Source organism: Acanthopagrus latus, chromosome 16 (assembly GCF_904848185.1).
Source record: "Acanthopagrus latus isolate v.2019 chromosome 16, fAcaLat1.1, whole genome shotgun sequence".
Lineage (NCBI taxonomy): Eukaryota > Metazoa > Chordata > Actinopteri > Spariformes > Sparidae > Acanthopagrus > Acanthopagrus latus.
Window position 1 is genome coordinate 609,898 of NC_051054.1, and position 17,103 is coordinate 627,000.

The following is a 17,103-nucleotide window of genomic DNA, read 5'->3' on the forward strand; positions in this document are numbered from 1 at the left end:
CATCGTTATCAGAGCTCGTTAAGCTCCTCCTCCCTCGCTCATTCAGCGAGTCTCTCATAGGGACCAGACTCCATCGCTGGTGATGGAAATGTGACAGGAAACAGGAAGTCGAAGGGCGGAGCCTGTGAGTGTTGTGATGGCAGGACTGGACGGGACTGAGGAGCCAGAATCCTCCTCTGTGCCATTAACGAGACGTTTCCACGTTTATAAAAACGATTATAAAAACTAGATTTATTTTACACAAACACAAAGCGTCCATGTTGAACTACAGTAACGTCTGAATCCTTCGCTCATCACCTCGGGGGGTCAAATGCAGGGCTGTGATTGGCCCATCAGGAGCTGAGGTGGGGGCGTGTTAACCAATCCTCTGTTCCCGTTTGGACGGAGGTCCAATCAGCTCGCAGCTTGTTGGAGAGACGGAAACACAAAATCTGACTTGTAACCGGCGCGGTCGTTCACCAGCTGACGTTCAGTCTCTTTAACGCTCACATTAATTTATAGAATTTAAAAACACTGTAAAAAATTAGGCAGGGCAAAATCTTTTCCTGAAGCTTCAGTTCAGTTTTTAAAAACTTAAATACGACAAAACCACCAACGGTTAAAACATCACATGATCTGCTGTGACTAAAGAAAAATCCCCTCAGATGTTCAACACATTTAACAAATCGTCACCTGGTTTCCTTCAGGTTGTGTTACTGATGAAGCGTCTCACCTTTAGTTCGACTGTTTCACAGCACAGTTTAATATTTGTTTACGTGTACGGAGGTGAAAACGAAGTCTTGTGCAGCGCTCAGATACTGAAACCTTCACTGATGAAGGAGGAACTCCTCAGTCAGCAGGACGTTCAGAGAACAGCTCCTGTTTCTTTAGCAGCAACAGAAGGTTTAAATATGAGCCACGAGCAAGAAAACGTTACGTCAGCCTCCAGATTGTATTTCTGAGTCGGAGATGACATCGACTACAATCTCTCATAAAAAGACAATATCAGGAGACGATAAAGAAATATTATGTAGTGGCTAAATCATTAACAGGGATTCAAACCAGCAGCACAGAGACGCCTGACGGACACCTGATGGCTTCTTAATGTTTCCCTCCTCGTCTCCTGATGTCGTCTCTGGAGTCATCTTTTCTGTTTTCTACAATCTCTCAGCAACAAGAGAAACAAAGCAACAGTTCCTCCTGATCAAAGTTTTGTGTGCTGAGGAGAAACAGACTCAACTTCTGGAGAAACGCAGCTGGACGGCGAGCTGCGTTGGCCAATCAGATAATCTGGAAGTCCGCAGAGTAAAACGTGATGTTTCACACGTTTGTTCTCAGATTCAGAACCACAGATTTATAGAAGAACGAGACACCAGCTGTAAAGATGGCACCCGCTCGCCGATCACATCAGAAAGGATTTCTGGCTGCTGCGTTTACTTCCTGGTTATGCACAGTAGAGTTTCCTCCACTGGCCCCGCCCACCAGACTTTACATTCTGATGACATCACAGATTTCAAATCTCTATTCTCCTTTGGAGGGAAGTTTTACAGATCTAACACCTCTGCAGTTGTTGGTTTTCAGACCTGCCTCATATCCTGGATGAATACGATTACTTTTAAACAAACGTCATTAGACGAGCAGCAGAGCCAGCAGCTTATCCTGTGGACACGCCCACTTCGCCACTCAGCCCCGCAGCTCATCGTCAGAACATGAACTCTGTCTGAACGAGGCTTTGGGTGCTGACTGTTAAGGATGACATCAGAGTCCAGCTTCCTGTCAGCTCACAATGTCAGAACTTACTGGAAACCGAGCCCTCACCGTCAATGAGTTCTGAACAAACAGACGCCAGCTGACACAGATCTGTCTGTCCCCGAGGACGTGACGGGACGGACGGACGTATGAGCTTCCTGTCGTGGCGCCTGAAGACGGAACAACACTCGCGCTGCAACAAGGTTTTAGATGTGATGAACGAAACGCTGAACATGTGGGGGGATTTTTCCTATGAGTGCGTCCTGCTGTCAGCCGGTCTGCACGTCAGACTAGTGTCAACGAGGGGGGCGGGGCTTCATGTAGTGTCATCAGAGGTACGTTCAGGTGATGACGACGTCACAGGACAGGTGAGCTGCAGCGTTTAAACAATGTTTCCACAACGTTTCTGCTGCTGAACGTCTCTTCAGTCAGTTGGAGGGAGACACACACCTAAACTGTGTGTGTGTGTGGTTGTGTGTGTGTGTGTGTGTGTGTGTGTTCAGTCGTCTGATGCAGATCCGTCACCTTCAGTCTGTCATTAATATTTATTCTGTGTTCAGAGACCTGAACAGACCTGAATACTGTCAACATGTCTCTCTCTCTCTCTCTGTCTGTCTGTCTGTCTGTCGGTGTCTCTCGCCCCGCGGTCCTCCTCTTCCTCTTCCTCCTCCTCCTCCTCCTCCTCCTCTACACGTAGACCCTGGCGAGGGCGTCGGCTCCAGCGGAGGCGATGTAGGCCTTGGAGGGGTGGAAGGCCACGTCGTAGATGGCCTCCTCGCTCTTCTTCCTATGAGCCGTGATCTCCTGAACGCACGTTTTACTGTCGAGGTTCCACAGACGCAGGGAACAGTCGTGACCTGAGGAGGAAGAGGAAGAGGAAGAGGAAGAGGAAGAGGAGACTGATCAGCACTCTGAGGTCCAACCTGAATCATGTCATTGAACTGCGATCACTGATCATGTGACTCACTTCCTGACATCAGGTAGATCCCGTTTGGATCCACAGCCAGACTGGTGACTGCGTCCAGGTGAGCCACCATGGCATGGATCACTTTACCTGCACACACGCACACACACACACACACACACACTTTTTAAAAATCAAATAACCATGTGCTCATCCCATTACTCAGGGACAGACAGGTGGAGACAGACAGGTGCAGACAGGTGGAGACAGACAGGTGGAGACAGACAGGTGGAGACAGACAGGTGGAAACAGACAGGTGGAGACAGGTGGAGACAGACAGGTGGAGACAGACAGGTGGAGACAGACAGGTGGAGACAGACAGGTGGAGACAGACAGGTGGAGACAGGTGGAGACAGACAGGTGGAGACAGGTGGAGACAGACAGGTGGAGACAGACAGGTGCAGACAGACTGACCTGACTTGTTATCGTAGAATTTGATGTGTCGGTCTTCATGAGCAGTGATGGTGACCGGTAACGTGGGATGACTGACGACCTTGTTGATATGATTCGACCCCGGGAGGGCTGAGAGACAAATCAAGAGAAGAACAGTCAGGATTAAAAGACAGCGAGGAAGAGGAAAGCGTGTGTGTGTGTGTGTGCGTGTGTGTGTCTTACTGCCTTCTCCCTGCCCCTTCAGCACCAGTGTATTCTGGGAGGTCTCCAGGTCGTACACCACCACGTCTCCACTGTTAAACGATGCCACCATGTGGGCGGGGTCACAGCCGTTGAAGTCCACTGACGTAGGGACGCCGTGCTCTGCAAACACACACACACACTTATATTAGCAAGTCTCCCATGATGCCGTCCCTGCCGTGTCCTCCAGGTGGCGCTCTCCGTCTTCTGTCCTCACCCTTGTTTGCGTTGAAAGTGCTGATGCAGGGGTTCTTCTCCGTCGGGTTCCACAGTTTTACTGTTCCGTCGGCTGAGCAGGACAGGAGGCGGTTCTTGATGCCGCTGTAAGCCAATCCCCACACAGCGTCCGTGTGACCCGTCCACGAGCCCGCCAGGACGCTGGGATCTGATCGGATGAGAGGGAAAAGATGGGAAGGGTCTGTTATTGTTCTGTACAGCTCTTGACCAGATAAACAACATGAGGCATTAGAGAACTGTGTGTGTGTGTGTGTGTACCGTAGGTATCGTATGGGTCCACATTGGAGCTGGGGATGTTCCACCACTGGATGGTGGAGTCGATACCTCCACTGTAACACTGCTCACCACTGGAGGTCATCGCCAACGACAAGACTGGACCACTGGAGACAGACAGAGATTGAAGAGGTGAAGTTTAGGGCCTAATAATTAAATGATTGGGGACACGGACAAGAAGAGACAGACAGGTGGAGGTGGAGCGCGTGTGTGTGTGTGTGTGTGTGTGTATACGTACACATGAGCTCTGAATGTGTAGACGGGCTCGACATCAAAAGAGGCACTTCTGAAAACCAAAAGGAAACACAAGGTCAGAAATGAAACATCCTCAGGACAGTTTGTGCTGAGCTCTGCTCGGCTACAGTGGAGGATTATGAGCGGGACACTGATGCGTCTGTATGTTCACTTGAATAGTGTCAGAGACGCTGCTGTGACGAGAAAATGAGATGCAAATACTGAAGAAGGTGTCAGGTCTGAGCAGAGGGGATTTTCCTCTGAAGCTCAGAATCAACACAGAAAAGCTGCAGCGACTGAAGGAAACAACATCCAGCGTCTTTATCCACGAGACTCATGAACACATCTACACTTTTCTTCCTGTGTGTCTACCTCACTAAGCAACTCTTAAAATCACTACATTTGTTATGGAGCCTGGTGCTGCTGAGGTTCAGCTGTTGGATCAGTTGGAACAGACAGTGTGTGTACAAACATCTGCTGGTTGAGAGAACACAGAAGTCAACGAGTGATCGAATCTCAAAAGTGTCCTCACTGTGTGTTGAGGACATTCACACCTGAACTGAGTGTGTCCACCTGTGACTGGATCCTCCAGGACCTGTGAACCTTGAATACTACCAACTACAAAACCCTGTTGTGCTGACTGACTGCTGGATGTTTATAGAGTAGACGTAGAACTTATAGAGTCAATGTGGACGTACTTTTTGGCGGGGACGGTCTTGGTGAGGTTCCACAGTTTGAGGGTGTGGTCCTCGGACACGGTGACCAGACACGGCTCGACGGGGTGGAAGGCCAGCGCTCGAACACCGTCAAAGTGGCTCCGCAGTGTGTACTTGGGGTTCCACGTCTTCCTGAACGAAGACTCCTTATTGGACGGCAGCTGAGGTCAACAATCAACAGATCATGTGATTAAAAATTAAATAAGTCGAGCAGTGAACGTCCTGAACTCCAGCCACTGAGCTTTGGTTTGTGTCTTACGTCGTAGCTGTAGTCTGTTTCATCGTTGGTGACGGTGAGGTCGGCGAGGTCGCCCAAACCCAGCACGCTCTCCAGCACGTCGTCCGACCCCAACAGGAAGGACTTCCCCCCGCCAGGAGGAAACGGTAGAGGCTCCGCTGCAGACAAACACACTTAATGAACTTCTGATTTTGTTTTTGATAAAACCTGCCAACTGAATCTTTTTACATTTCAGAGAGTTGAGCAGAGAACTTTGATGACATCAACACAATTAATCTAGAAAATAATCAACAGCCAATCAAGTGATCAAACAAACTAATAACAGAGTCAAACTAAATGATTAAAATGAAGCTAAACATTATATCAACTCTTTTCTTTCTTGTGTAGGTTCACGTGTAGAGCTGACGTCACTCTCTTCTATCAACACAGCATCTCATTGGCTGATAACTGTCCTCTACTTAAACACCAGCATGTGATTGGCTGGGACACATGGAGGAAACACATGAAACTTTATGTTTCTGTACATCTTCAAATGAATCGTGAACTGAGCGACCAGGTGTGAATGTGTCCCGTGGCTCTCACCCCACTCCGTCCCGTCCCCCGAGCTGCGAGCCTCGCCCGCTCCCTCTCCGTCCTCCGCCGTCACCAGGAAGTCAAACTCCTTCAGAGCCTCCTCTGTGTCGGCGTCGTCCTCTGACGCCAAACCCTCGTTCCCTACCTGCAGGAGGAGACGACGAAACACGAGGAGGAGAATCAGAGAGGAGAGAAGAAACTGAAGAAAGTAGGAGGAGAGGTGTGTGTGTGTGTGTGTGTGTGTGTGTGTGTGTACCTTGGTCTTGTGTTTCTTGGCTCGATGGTGTTTGTCGGTGCTGATGTCATCCATCAGGTCTCCCTCCTCGTCCTCCTCTTCATCGCTGTCCTCTGCGTTCTCCAGGAAGTTGAACGTCTCCAGAACGTCACCTGGACTCCTGACACACCAACGCACAGGTGTAACCAACGTGCAACCTGACTCCCCTTCACCCTGTGTATGTGTATGTGTATGTGTATGTGTGTGTATGCGTATGCGTGTGTGTGCGCGTGTACCTCTTGCCCTCCTTGCGGCGCTCCGTCCCGTTGATCAGGTGCTGCAGGTTCTTGTTCTCCACAGATCCGTTCTGCTCGGAGCCCGACAGGCCGAGCAGAGAACGAACCCTCTGAGTCCGAACGTCCAGGATGGTGTCTGTGTATCCCACTTCCTGCAGGTACCTGAACAAACACACGGAGAACACATTCAAACTTCTCCTACCTGTTATTTGTTTTATAACGTCCTAAACCTAACCCTGTCCTCTTCAGTCGAACCAACAGACCAAAACTTTAAAATGTGAAATCATAAAATGCGTCACAAAGAAAAGCAGCACACTCGGACATAAAGACACAAAACAGCAGAGCATTTTTAAATCATGATAATCATTTCTTTTTATAACGAGAAAACAAGACAGATTAATTCCCTGTCCAGTTACTGAAGTATGTTTCACAATAAGACATTTTCAGAATAAACAATTGATCCAATCCTGTATGATGATTGATCAACAAAAGACAATTAGTGGCATTTTACAAAGAGTTACATTTTGCAAAGAAATATAATTCTAGCTGTAACAAACACTCTGAACAGACGCGTAGAAACAGTAGTTCTTACTGTCTGAGGAGCTGTCTTCCTTGTTTCCAGGTGAGCTGACTGTTGGCAGGAACAGCAGAGACCTCGGAGTCTTTGGTGTCTGAAGGACAAACAGACGATGAGGAAACACTGAGAACATCATCAACAGTCTTCCTGACGCGACCAGAGTATCAACGCTAAGATGTTCTGTAAATAAAGGTGAAAGAGAACGCTGTCGTGTTCGCATCGCCACAAGAAGCCTGCGAGATTCAACTTTATGAACCGTCCAGGTTCTGTTGATCCAGATAATCTCCACAGATGAACTCCACTCTGTGATGTGTGAAGCTACATTAACTGTGTAGCAGTAAGAAGCTAATGTTAGGCTACAGACAGACGACATCACGGTCACATGACTGAAACGTCTCCACCACTAAGAGTCTTACTGCACAATTACTATCCAGGTTTTCTATAAACTGATCAGTGTCCAAGTTGTAAAGTCAGAGTTAGAACAGTGTGGAACTAAAGTGGCCTGTAAAGACGGACTAGTGAGTAGATGAGTCTCCGTGTTGCTGTGAGGACGTTTAATGTCCCCGACAACCTCTGTAGTCTCATTCAGACACTTGTTAGCAACCGCTAACTGTTGTTAGCACATGAAGAGCTTCAGGATTAAACTGTGGGACATTAATGATGAATGAAACCTGTAAATATGTTCAGCCTGTGGAACCACACAGCTTATCACACACATGTAACTGAAAAAAAGAGAGAACCGGATGTGCTAACATGCTAACTGATGTCAGAGTTTAGGACTACAGACTACAACATTGTTTTGAGAGGATTTTAAATGAAACATTTGAAATGTACTAATTATCAAGAGTGTAAAGAAATAGTAGTTTTGATATTATGATGATTTATGTTGTTATGCTGACCAGCTAGAATCTCTAACTGAGCTAACGAGTTAAAGACAGCAGCAGTTAGCAACAGTTAGCAGCAGTTAGCAGTTTCTCTGGTGATATGGTGTTCTTTTCTTTTGAGAATGAATTTGACAGGTGGCCAATTGTTACAGCAGCTTTCAGAAAACTGGTGGATAATCGTCTCTACTGATAGTTTAGTTTAGTTGCCTCTGTAGAGACGAACAGCACTGAGCTGACGATACGCTGAAGTGTCAGGAGAGAAGAAGAGAGGAGGAGGAGAGGAAGAGAGGAGGAGAGGAAGAGAGGAGGAGGAGAGGAAGAGAGGAGGAGGAGAGGAAAGAGGAGGAGGAGAGGAAGAGAGGAGGAGAGGAAGAGAGGAGGAGGAGAGGAAGAGGAGGAGGAGGAGAGGAAGAGAGGAGGAGGAGAGGAAGAGGAGGAGGAGAGGAAGAGAGGAGGAGGAGAAGAGAGGAGGAGGAGAGGAAGAGAGGAGGAGGAGAGGAAGAGAGGAGGAGGAGAGGAAGAGGAGGAGGAGAGGAAGAGAGGAGGAGGAGCTGAGACAGATTACTGAGCAGAGGTGGAACAGTGAGGAGAGTTAAAGGCTTCAGTCCTGTTTGAAATGAACAAACATGTTCCTGCATCACTCACCTGATTCAAAGCTTGGCATCTTCATCTCTCCCTGATTTAACTCTGTTCCATATTTTAACTTGTGGTATTTTGCTCTGAGGACGAAACAGAAGAGATTTCATCACCACAAACACATTCAAACATCAAAACATTCAGTAAGTTTGGTTACTCATTAATAACATGATCGTTAGCTGATGTGATCGCAAACTGATCAGAGTTCATCAGAAGAGTTCAATGAATGAACAGAAAACGTGACACTGACACATTTATAATAGATTTGTTGTGTATTTTATCATTAACTAAACATTATAATGTTCTCAATGATGCAGTTCTGCTATTCTACCTATTATCTGTTACTACCTACTATCACATCACACCTGATATTTCATCAAACTGTGAATTCTGTTCTGACCTGATTTGTTGGTGAGTTTAATGTTAAAGACATAAGTTTCTCTGTACACTGAAGTTCTTCCTTTACCTTCCACTGTGAGTTAGAAAAGTATAAGAATAAAACAGATATACAGAACATGTGCAGCATCATACAGTAGAACCGTAGATACAGATGAACAGTATCAGTGTCAGTGTGTTTGTTCCAGGGAAACAAGAAAGCTTTGAACAGAAAACTCATTCAGCCACAACATCTTTGGAAACACACGGACTGGATTATAGATGTCACGAGTCAGCAGCTCATGAAGGATCCCAAACACAATCAGTCTAAATCTAATATCTTATAACACGTTATAGGCTGTCTGCAGATGGACAGGAAGTGATTTTCTGATGGAGAAGCGTTAAATGTTGATGTTTCACGGCTGTGCCTACTTTCATTCTAGTTCTGAAAGTAGTGACACATAAAGGCGAGAAGATTAAGAAACGGCAGCAGACATGATTTAAAAACCTTCCTGTCAAGTGTGACGCCGGCTGTGTGCAGGTCCATCTTCTTTCACTCTGCCTTGATTCCCTACGATTCCCAACAGGTCTTCATCACTTCCGGCCCTTCATCTGACTTTCAGGTGTCATCGAGATCCCACGACAGCAAACCAGCTCCAACATCATGCTGGGTTATGATATAATGTTGTTTTGCTTGTAGTTACATGTTGTTATCTGACATTTAATTGAAGTCTTCAGAAGTGCTTCTGAGGACATTTCAAAATAATAGAAAAGCCTGTAAAAGCCATGTTACCGCTGAGCGCTCGTTTACTGAAGAAACTTACCACCAGAGAAGATCTGGGCTGTATAACCGACCTTAACGCACCACAACCACAGACATCATTATAGTTCCTGTACTGAGTGGTGACAGAGCAAAGAGTCAGGTCAGAAACACGTCTTACCTTTCCTGTTTTAAAGCGTATTCTAGCATTTTTATTCTTCTAACCAGGTCGTTCTTCAGGTTCTCCTGACCTTTCCTCTCCCCCTGCAGGAACGCTATCCTCGCCTGGAGACACAGAGAGAGACAGTGATGAGAGACTGATGGACACGTTAACGAACAACAGACGTCATAATGAGCCTCATTCATTCATTTATTGACAGTGTTCACCATCAGCTGGTTCATGTGCTCACTGTCAGCTGGTGTTCAGTTACTGCTGCTGAAAACAATGTTTACTGTGATGCTCCTTCAGAATAAAGGCTTATAAATGACTAAACAACCGGGGGTTTTTATTGTGAAGATGTAACAGGAAATGACCATTGTCACTGAGTTAGTGGAGCCATTTTGTTAGCGCTTATCCTTCAGGCAGCTGAACAGGATGAGTTGAAACAGTCCAGAAGACAGACGTCTCATCACATCGCCTCCATCAACCTGTCTGACTGACCACACCTGTCTCTCTGTCCATCTGTCTGTCTGTGAGCAGCTGCTGCTGAAACCCAACACGCACCAACAGCTATTAATACACACACACACACACACACACACACACACACACACACACACAGCAGAGTGCTCTCTGCCAGGGTGCCCATGGCAACAGGGGGGGTTCAGAGGAACACTGAGGGTCGCAACTTCCTCTAATGAAGGTCGCCATGACAACAAAGAAACCAGAGGTCCTCCCCCGAGAGACAGAGACAGAGAGAGAGACAGAGAGAGAGAGAGAGAGAGACAGAGAGAGAGAGAGAGAGAGACAGAGAGAGACAGAGAGAGAGAGAGAGAGACAGAGAGAGAGACAGAGAGACAGACAGAGAGAGAGACAGAGAGAGAGAGAGAGAGACAGAGAGAGAGACAGAGAGAGAGACAGAGAGACAGAGAGAGAGACAGAGAGAGAGACAGAGAGACAGAGAGAGAGAGAGAGACAGAGAGAGAGAGAGAGAGACAGAGAGAGAGAGAGAGAGAGAGAGAGAGAGAGAGAGAGAGAGAGAGAGAGAGAGAGAGAGAGAGAGACAGAGAGAGAGAGAGAGAGACAGAGAGAGAGACAGAGAGAGAGAGACAGAGAGACAGAGAGAGAGAGAGAGAGACAGAGAGAGAGAGAGAGAGACAGAGAGAGAGAGAGAGACAGAGAGAGAGAGAGAGAGAGACAGAGAGAGAGAGAGACAGAGAGAGAGAGAGAGAGACAGAGAGAGAGAGAGACAGAGAGAGAGAGAGAGAGAGAGACAGAGAGACAGAGAGAGAGAGAGAGAGACAGAGAGAGAGACAGAGAGACAGAGAGAGAGACAGAGAGAGAGACAGAGAGACAGAGAGAGAGAGACAGAGAGAGAGAGAGAGACAGAGAGAGAGAGAGACAGAGAGAGAGAGAGAGAGACAGAGAGAGAGAGAGACAGAGAGAGAGAGAGAGAGAGAGACAGAGAGACAGAGAGAGAGAGAGAGAGACAGAGAGAGAGAGACATGGTTAGTTAATGTTTGTTGTGTTGCTGCACTTTGGACCAAAGTTCCTCTCTGACATCATGTGTCCATGAAACCAGTCCTGTGTACAGAACCTGGAAACCTCCATGTTCAAACAGACAGATAACTCAAGCGATCAACAGAACTGGAGACAGAACAGTTTGGACGGCTGTCTTGTTGCTGGGATATCTGTTGAAGTTAGCATGCTAGCCACATTGTAGCTTTGTAGTGAAATGAGTTTACAAGCTAAACTGCAGCAACAGTTAGCCGCAGTTAGCTGCAGTTAGCTGGGGAAATGCTGCCCCTCCATTTGTTCGGGGTATGAATCCGACAGGTGGCCATTTCTTACAAACCACACGTTTAAAACTTAAAGGAACAGTTCACTATAAAAGAATCAACCCAGAAGACAAAACATGAAATGGCTCTGAGCTCATCAGACTGTAATCTCAGAGCGCTGCAGAGTTTTCTAGTTTGTTCTCCGCTAAAGTCACTCCACCCGTCCTGGACAGAGCACCTGGTGAACATGAATCAAGCGCTCCTTAGGGAGCTGGAGTGAGAGGGAGTGAGGTCAGAGCGCGGGGGTGATGATGATGATGAAGGAGTGAGCTCACTGGCCCACATTTACCAGGCTGAGCTCAACACAGGGGGGTCTGAGGGGCCACACACACACACACACACACACACTAATGAGAAGACAATTCTTTCCCATAATCGCCTAAAAAACAAATAACAAAAGTTGAACAAAGTTGTCACACTGATTTAATCATCTCTTCATTTTGTGACTGACAGCCAGTTGAACCACAACCTGTGTGTGTGTGTGTGTTGTGTGTGTGTAGTTATTCTGGGCTGGTCTACTTTTAGCGCCCAGCTGGGATCGGGCTGTCAGAGCAGGGCCCAGTAGGCCAGGACGCCTGATTACAGCCCGCCTGCTGCCCTCTTTACCAAAACATGGAGTCACCACGGTGATGCTCCGCCCACTGACACATGTCTCCAGGTAAACAGGTGACCTTTGACCTCATAGATAAATAAAGTATGACAGGACAAGTGCTTTGGTGATGCTGCTGTTCAACGGAAGTAGACTGTTGCCATGGAGACAGTTAGTCATCAAACAGTCTCCACTCAAAGCAGCAGAATTAGATGTTAGCAGCTCCTGTTAGCAGCTCCTGTTAGCAGCTCCTGTTAGCAGCTCCTGTTAGCAGTGTGTCCACAGATATACAGACAACCATCACTGGATTACTGAGACTGACAAACTTAAATCCATGATGATTCTTGAGCGTCTTCTTTCTATGATTTCCGAGCAGATTTACAGACTTTTACTAGAAACCTTGTAACATCTATTTTTCATCTTCAGCTTCTGAGACAACATCCACAGATTGCTGCAGACTTTATCACAACAGCCGTCTGTTACATGACGATGGTGATACAAAGTCAACGGTGTTCTGGTGCTGATCATACAACCGGGTCACAAGTAATCCTACAACTAGATCCAGTTTCTCAGTGAGAGCACCTTTGTTTCAGAACTGAAATGATCCACATTTCCAAATCTTCATAATAAGCAGACAGCTGTATCCTGCTGCCCATCAAGGCTAAATGTTCTGTTAGAGTCCAGATGTTCTGCTGCTGTACCACCACGCTACAGAGCAGCTTCTACCCTCAGATGATCCTCAGCACTCTGCCATGAAAAGTAGTTTTCATCGGCAGAATCTGACCGCTGGCAATAAGAACCCTGTATAGAAACAGCTGATCTTGTGGATGGTCATCTCTGAATTTAAAACTTCTTGCAGTACATTTAAATTCATCTGATCTGAGGTCAGCGCGAGCAGCTCGTCAGCATCTTTACTGGAGACTGAAGCAGGAAGTTTGTGCTCCTGACGTCTCCTCACGTCCTCCAGCTGGCTACAGAAACAGAGTGAACATCAATATTTTACAGCTGAGCTGCTTTTAACACGGCGGGACCATGAAACTCATCTGCTGCTGCTGCTTCCTGTGGAGCGTTAACATCTGCACCGCCTGGACCGGGCCGATCAGAGCTGAACGTACAGGGAGAAGTGGATCAAGCTGTTTCTGAACATTGAGTCTTCCTCGATAAAATCACGTTGAAAGTGCAGCAGGACTGCGTTTACACAGCAAACATGAACAACTGAACCAGTCAGAAGGCTCCACTGAGCCACAGAGGATCAGACAGAAACATGTCAGAACTGACTCGTCTATCAGGAAACTGACAGATGTGGGCTGATAAATCACAGCACAGTGACAGAAACATTCGTATGACTTCAGGACATTTCTCCTGTTTTTTCTTTCAGTCACAGAAACTGAAGCAGGACGCTTCAGTCGAGCTCAGAGTGGTTGAGTTTTTGAAGATTAGGCAAATTAGACCGATAACGGATTAAAAGCGCTTGCGTGATGTTTCTGAACAACAGCAGAGTCATCGTGGTGATTCTCTGGGATTTACTCTTTACTCGTTTGAATGGAGCGACTGGAAACATCCAGCAGGACGAGAACATGAGGAGGATTCTTCTGCTTTAGCGCAAAAACAATTTCAAGTATAAACAAAAAACACTTTGGCTGTGGGACTAAACTGGACACTGGTGCCGACCCACGCTGCCTCTGAACAGCCGGGGTCGTCTCTCTGACACCGTCTGCAGATATCGATAGTGTGATTCCATAAACACTCGTGAGTTTGTTGAACAAGTATTAAACGTGATTTGTTGATATCTTAAAACACAGATGTTACCTATTCAACTGTCCAGACAGCAACATCCATCCATCAGCTCTTTATGATGGTTAGAGACGTCTGACAGAGTTGAAGCTCGACTGACTCACAGAATGAGCACAGAGACGGCAGGAAGTTGGTTTCATCTTCACACAGACGTAAACAAGTCGACATAATCGCTTTTTACAGGTTCAGCTGTTCACGTCCACACAGAAACACGCAGCAGCTCGATGACCAAACGGCCCTTAAACTATTCACCTCAGAGTGCGATCGGTCGGCCTGGTGAAGACGCACTTGTGATGTTCAACCTGTGAAGCATCAGACAGAACTCACCTTTACTCTAAATCTACTGATTCAATTTCTTTATTTTTCATGAGCCATCAGTAAGAACCAACAATGAAAGTCTGAATGTTAACACAAGATAACGGGTTGTAATATCTCACAATGATGATCGTCAAACATTTTGATTTATCAAAAGATGGACTGAATGTTTCTGTCAGTGTCGATCCATCAGTACCATCTGAGCTCTCTCTCTTATCCGACCGAGTTAAAATCAAACCAGCCACTCAGTCAATGAGGTGAATTGATACGAGATTTCCAGAGAATGTTTGAGGATTTATTGGCTCTGAGCAGGAACGTCGACACCTTCACTCATTTGTTCTGAACAAACTCTTATCAGGAAGTGTGACGGAGTCATGCTGAAGGCATCCAGTGTCACAACGCAACAAGTCAGAGCACACACACACACACACACACACACACACACACACACAGCTGGGTGTGTTATGACAAAGACATGAGCTGCTCCACATATCTCACATTTCAGCACTTCATGCCAACTTTCTCCAGCAGTCAGAGAAACTGAAGCCTGAATGAACACGTCTCCACTCTGATGAAGTGACACACACACTGAACTTCTTGTGAATCAACGTCATCGCTTCTTTAGATTTAGAACGAGATCAAGTTCATTCAACCAACAGTTTTAACCAAATTGCTGCTGTTATCTGAGCACATGAAGACGGATCACAAGATTCTAACAAAGGAGAAAATAACAGGTGTTTTAGATGATAATGACAATAACTAATAATGACGTCACTGGATGTTAATGTTGTATTCACTGCATCAGCAAATATGTTTTCTTCAGGGACACAACTGATTCAGATTTCTTGGAAACCAATGAGACTGTAAATACGATATATTAGACATAAAAATACAAATCCTTCTATTCGTATCTTTGTGTTTTCATGCCATAAAAATAAAGGTTGATTGATGTTTAATAAAATGCAGTACAGTGAAGTTATGCAACTGGTTGACATTCAGCATTATGATGATGATCTGTAGTGTGGTCTCACACTGTCTGATGTCACAAGTCACAGCTGATCGGCACTGAAGTTTGAACATAAATGAACTGGAGTGAAATGAAAACACTTCAGTAAACTGCAGTTAGTAACATTCATCACTGCTGTGTAACTAGGAGTTTTAATCTACCTGTAATAATACATCAGTTAGCATCTCCTGGATTGCTTCTGATCAGTCTGCGCTCCCAGATGAAACTACTGGTCCAGATTAGTAATCACAGTAATCACTGTAATCAGGTGATAGTGTAAATGAAGTCATCATCAACTCTAAATGATCTCATTCATGGTCAGCAGGCTGTTTCATATTCTGTTAAGATCCTGCTAGCAGGCAGACAAACAATCTGAGCGTGATGCTAACACTTAGCACACATCTTTATTGACATATTCAGGCTGAAACACCTACACAAACAGAAGCTGTCCTCCGGTAGAAGCACAGTCTGGTGTCTGCGGCCCAGCTGTTGATTGGACAGTTAGCTACATTAGCTTCCAACACAGGGTGACAAACCAAAATGGCTGCATGGAGATTAGCTGACAGTCAGCTGGATTCACTTCTCCTTTACCAGCCGCTGACTTCATGTCCACAATGAAAAGTTTTATTACACTCATAAACTAACAGCAAAGTGACAACAACGGTGAATGCTAACTGCTAAGTTACCTTTTGACAGCGCAATAAAGCCATCAGCTAGCACCAGATACGGTAACCTACCCTACCGCATTCCGCTATTCTTGCTCTGACCCGTTAGCTTAGCCGCTTAGCCAGCTAGGTTACAAACATTAAGTTAGCCGTGACAGTTTGACGTGGTGGTAATAAAGTGAGGAGTCACGGGGGTTAGCATGTGTGTTAGCATGTGTGGCTACTTCTACACAGTTTTCTTTTGACCAGTAACGTTTCACTGGAAACGTCCGCAGCTGTTGTTGTGCTTAGCTTCAGTTTGCCTGAGTGCTAAGCTAAGCTGGCTAACCTGAAGCTCGGCCCTCTCCACTTCCCAGTGCGCCCGCTCCATCTCGAACCGGGCCCACTCGTGCTGGATGTAGTGCAGGATGCCGGGGATGGTGTACTGCTGCTGCGGCCGGGGAAGCTCGTCCGGCTGGTGCGGTACCATGACTCCGCCGCCGCCGCCTCCGATCGGCGGATTAGCGCTGCTGTTGCTCCCCTGCTGCTGCTGCTGCTGCTGCGGCGGAGGCTGTCGTGGGGCGCCCGCTCCGACCCCTCCTCCGCCGGGGTGCTCATCCATGTTTTTCTTTTTTCTTTTCTTTTTTTCTTTCTTTTTTTTTTTTTTTTTTTAGAAAAGTAGAAGGAAAGTCCCAGACAGAAACGGTCCGCTCAACAATTCCCGTCCCCCCTGAATCCCGTTCCCCCGCTCCGGGACTCTCGCGCTGTCTCCGCCGCGGTGTGTGCGCCTGGTTGCCCCCGGAGGGCTGCGGTGAGTGCGGCTGGTTGCGGACGCGGTGTTTGTGTGTGGATCTACCCGGCCGCCATTACTGTTCTCTCTCCCTGGATGCGATGATCACGGAGGGAGAACCCAGCCGCGCTGCATGCCGGGAACGATACATCCTGCATTTTTCCCTGTCATCCAAATACACTATGTAACGTTCAAACACTAGGAAAACGTAGGAAATCACACTCCCATTAGTTTTTCAATTTAAGACAAATTTTCTTTTTATTATAAATTTTAGTATTATTATTATTTTTTAAGTAAAATGTTGTTTTCTCTGTGTTAATATTGTCTTGTTTCATGTTTTGTAAGTGTAAGACATTGTTGTCTTACAGTTTGTAAAATGAAATTTTGTAAATAAAAAAAAAACATTTTGGACACTGATTCTCTGCTTTTGTTAAACTACATATTATCCTTTTGTAAATAAGATATATACCCACATATTTGTATTGAGGATGAAATATATATACACACACACAAATTATTATTACAGATTAAGAAGAAGTTGATGTTTAGCTGATTAATCAGCAAAATAAACATTAAACTGCCTATTGAAACAGGCCGTGTCTCTCTCATAACATATTTTGGGGTTTGTA

General features: G+C 46.2%; 1 protein-coding gene across 1 annotated transcript; it reads right to left on the bottom strand.

Annotated features, from left to right (window-relative positions):
* Window positions 1-137: 137 nt before the first annotated feature.
* strn3 (striatin, calmodulin binding protein 3) lies at window positions 138-16,620 on the bottom strand. The gene is made up of 16 exons (XM_037071091.1): window positions 16,034-16,620; window positions 9,520-9,623; window positions 8,213-8,286; window positions 6,699-6,777; window positions 6,107-6,268; window positions 5,853-5,991; window positions 5,606-5,741; window positions 5,045-5,181; window positions 4,768-4,946; window positions 4,074-4,121; window positions 3,821-3,942; window positions 3,543-3,710; window positions 3,308-3,448; window positions 3,107-3,214; window positions 2,696-2,782; window positions 138-2,585 (listed from the first exon to the last, which is right to left on the bottom strand). The coding sequence occupies exons 1-16, from the start codon at window positions 16,304-16,306 to the stop codon at window positions 2,416-2,418; spliced, it is 2,127 nt and encodes a 708-aa protein (XP_036926986.1). The 5' UTR covers window positions 16,307-16,620; the 3' UTR covers window positions 138-2,415.
* Window positions 16,621-17,103: the final 483 nt, after the last annotated feature.

What these genes read in the sequence shown, in the direction of transcription:
- strn3 (XM_037071091.1), bottom strand. Translation starts at nt 16,306, where the DNA reads ATGGATGAGCACCCCGGCGGAGGAGGGGTCGGAGCGGGCGCCCCACGA. An exon ending in GATGCCAAGCTTTGAATCAG is followed by an intron (nt 6,778 to 8,212) that starts GTGAGTGATGCA and finishes TTTGTCCTTCAG; the next exon opens with ACACCAAAGACTCCGAGGTC. An exon ending in CACTTTCAACGCAAACAAGG is followed by an intron (nt 3,449 to 3,542) that starts GTGAGGACAGAA and finishes GTGTGTTTGCAG; the next exon opens with AGCACGGCGTCCCTACGTCA.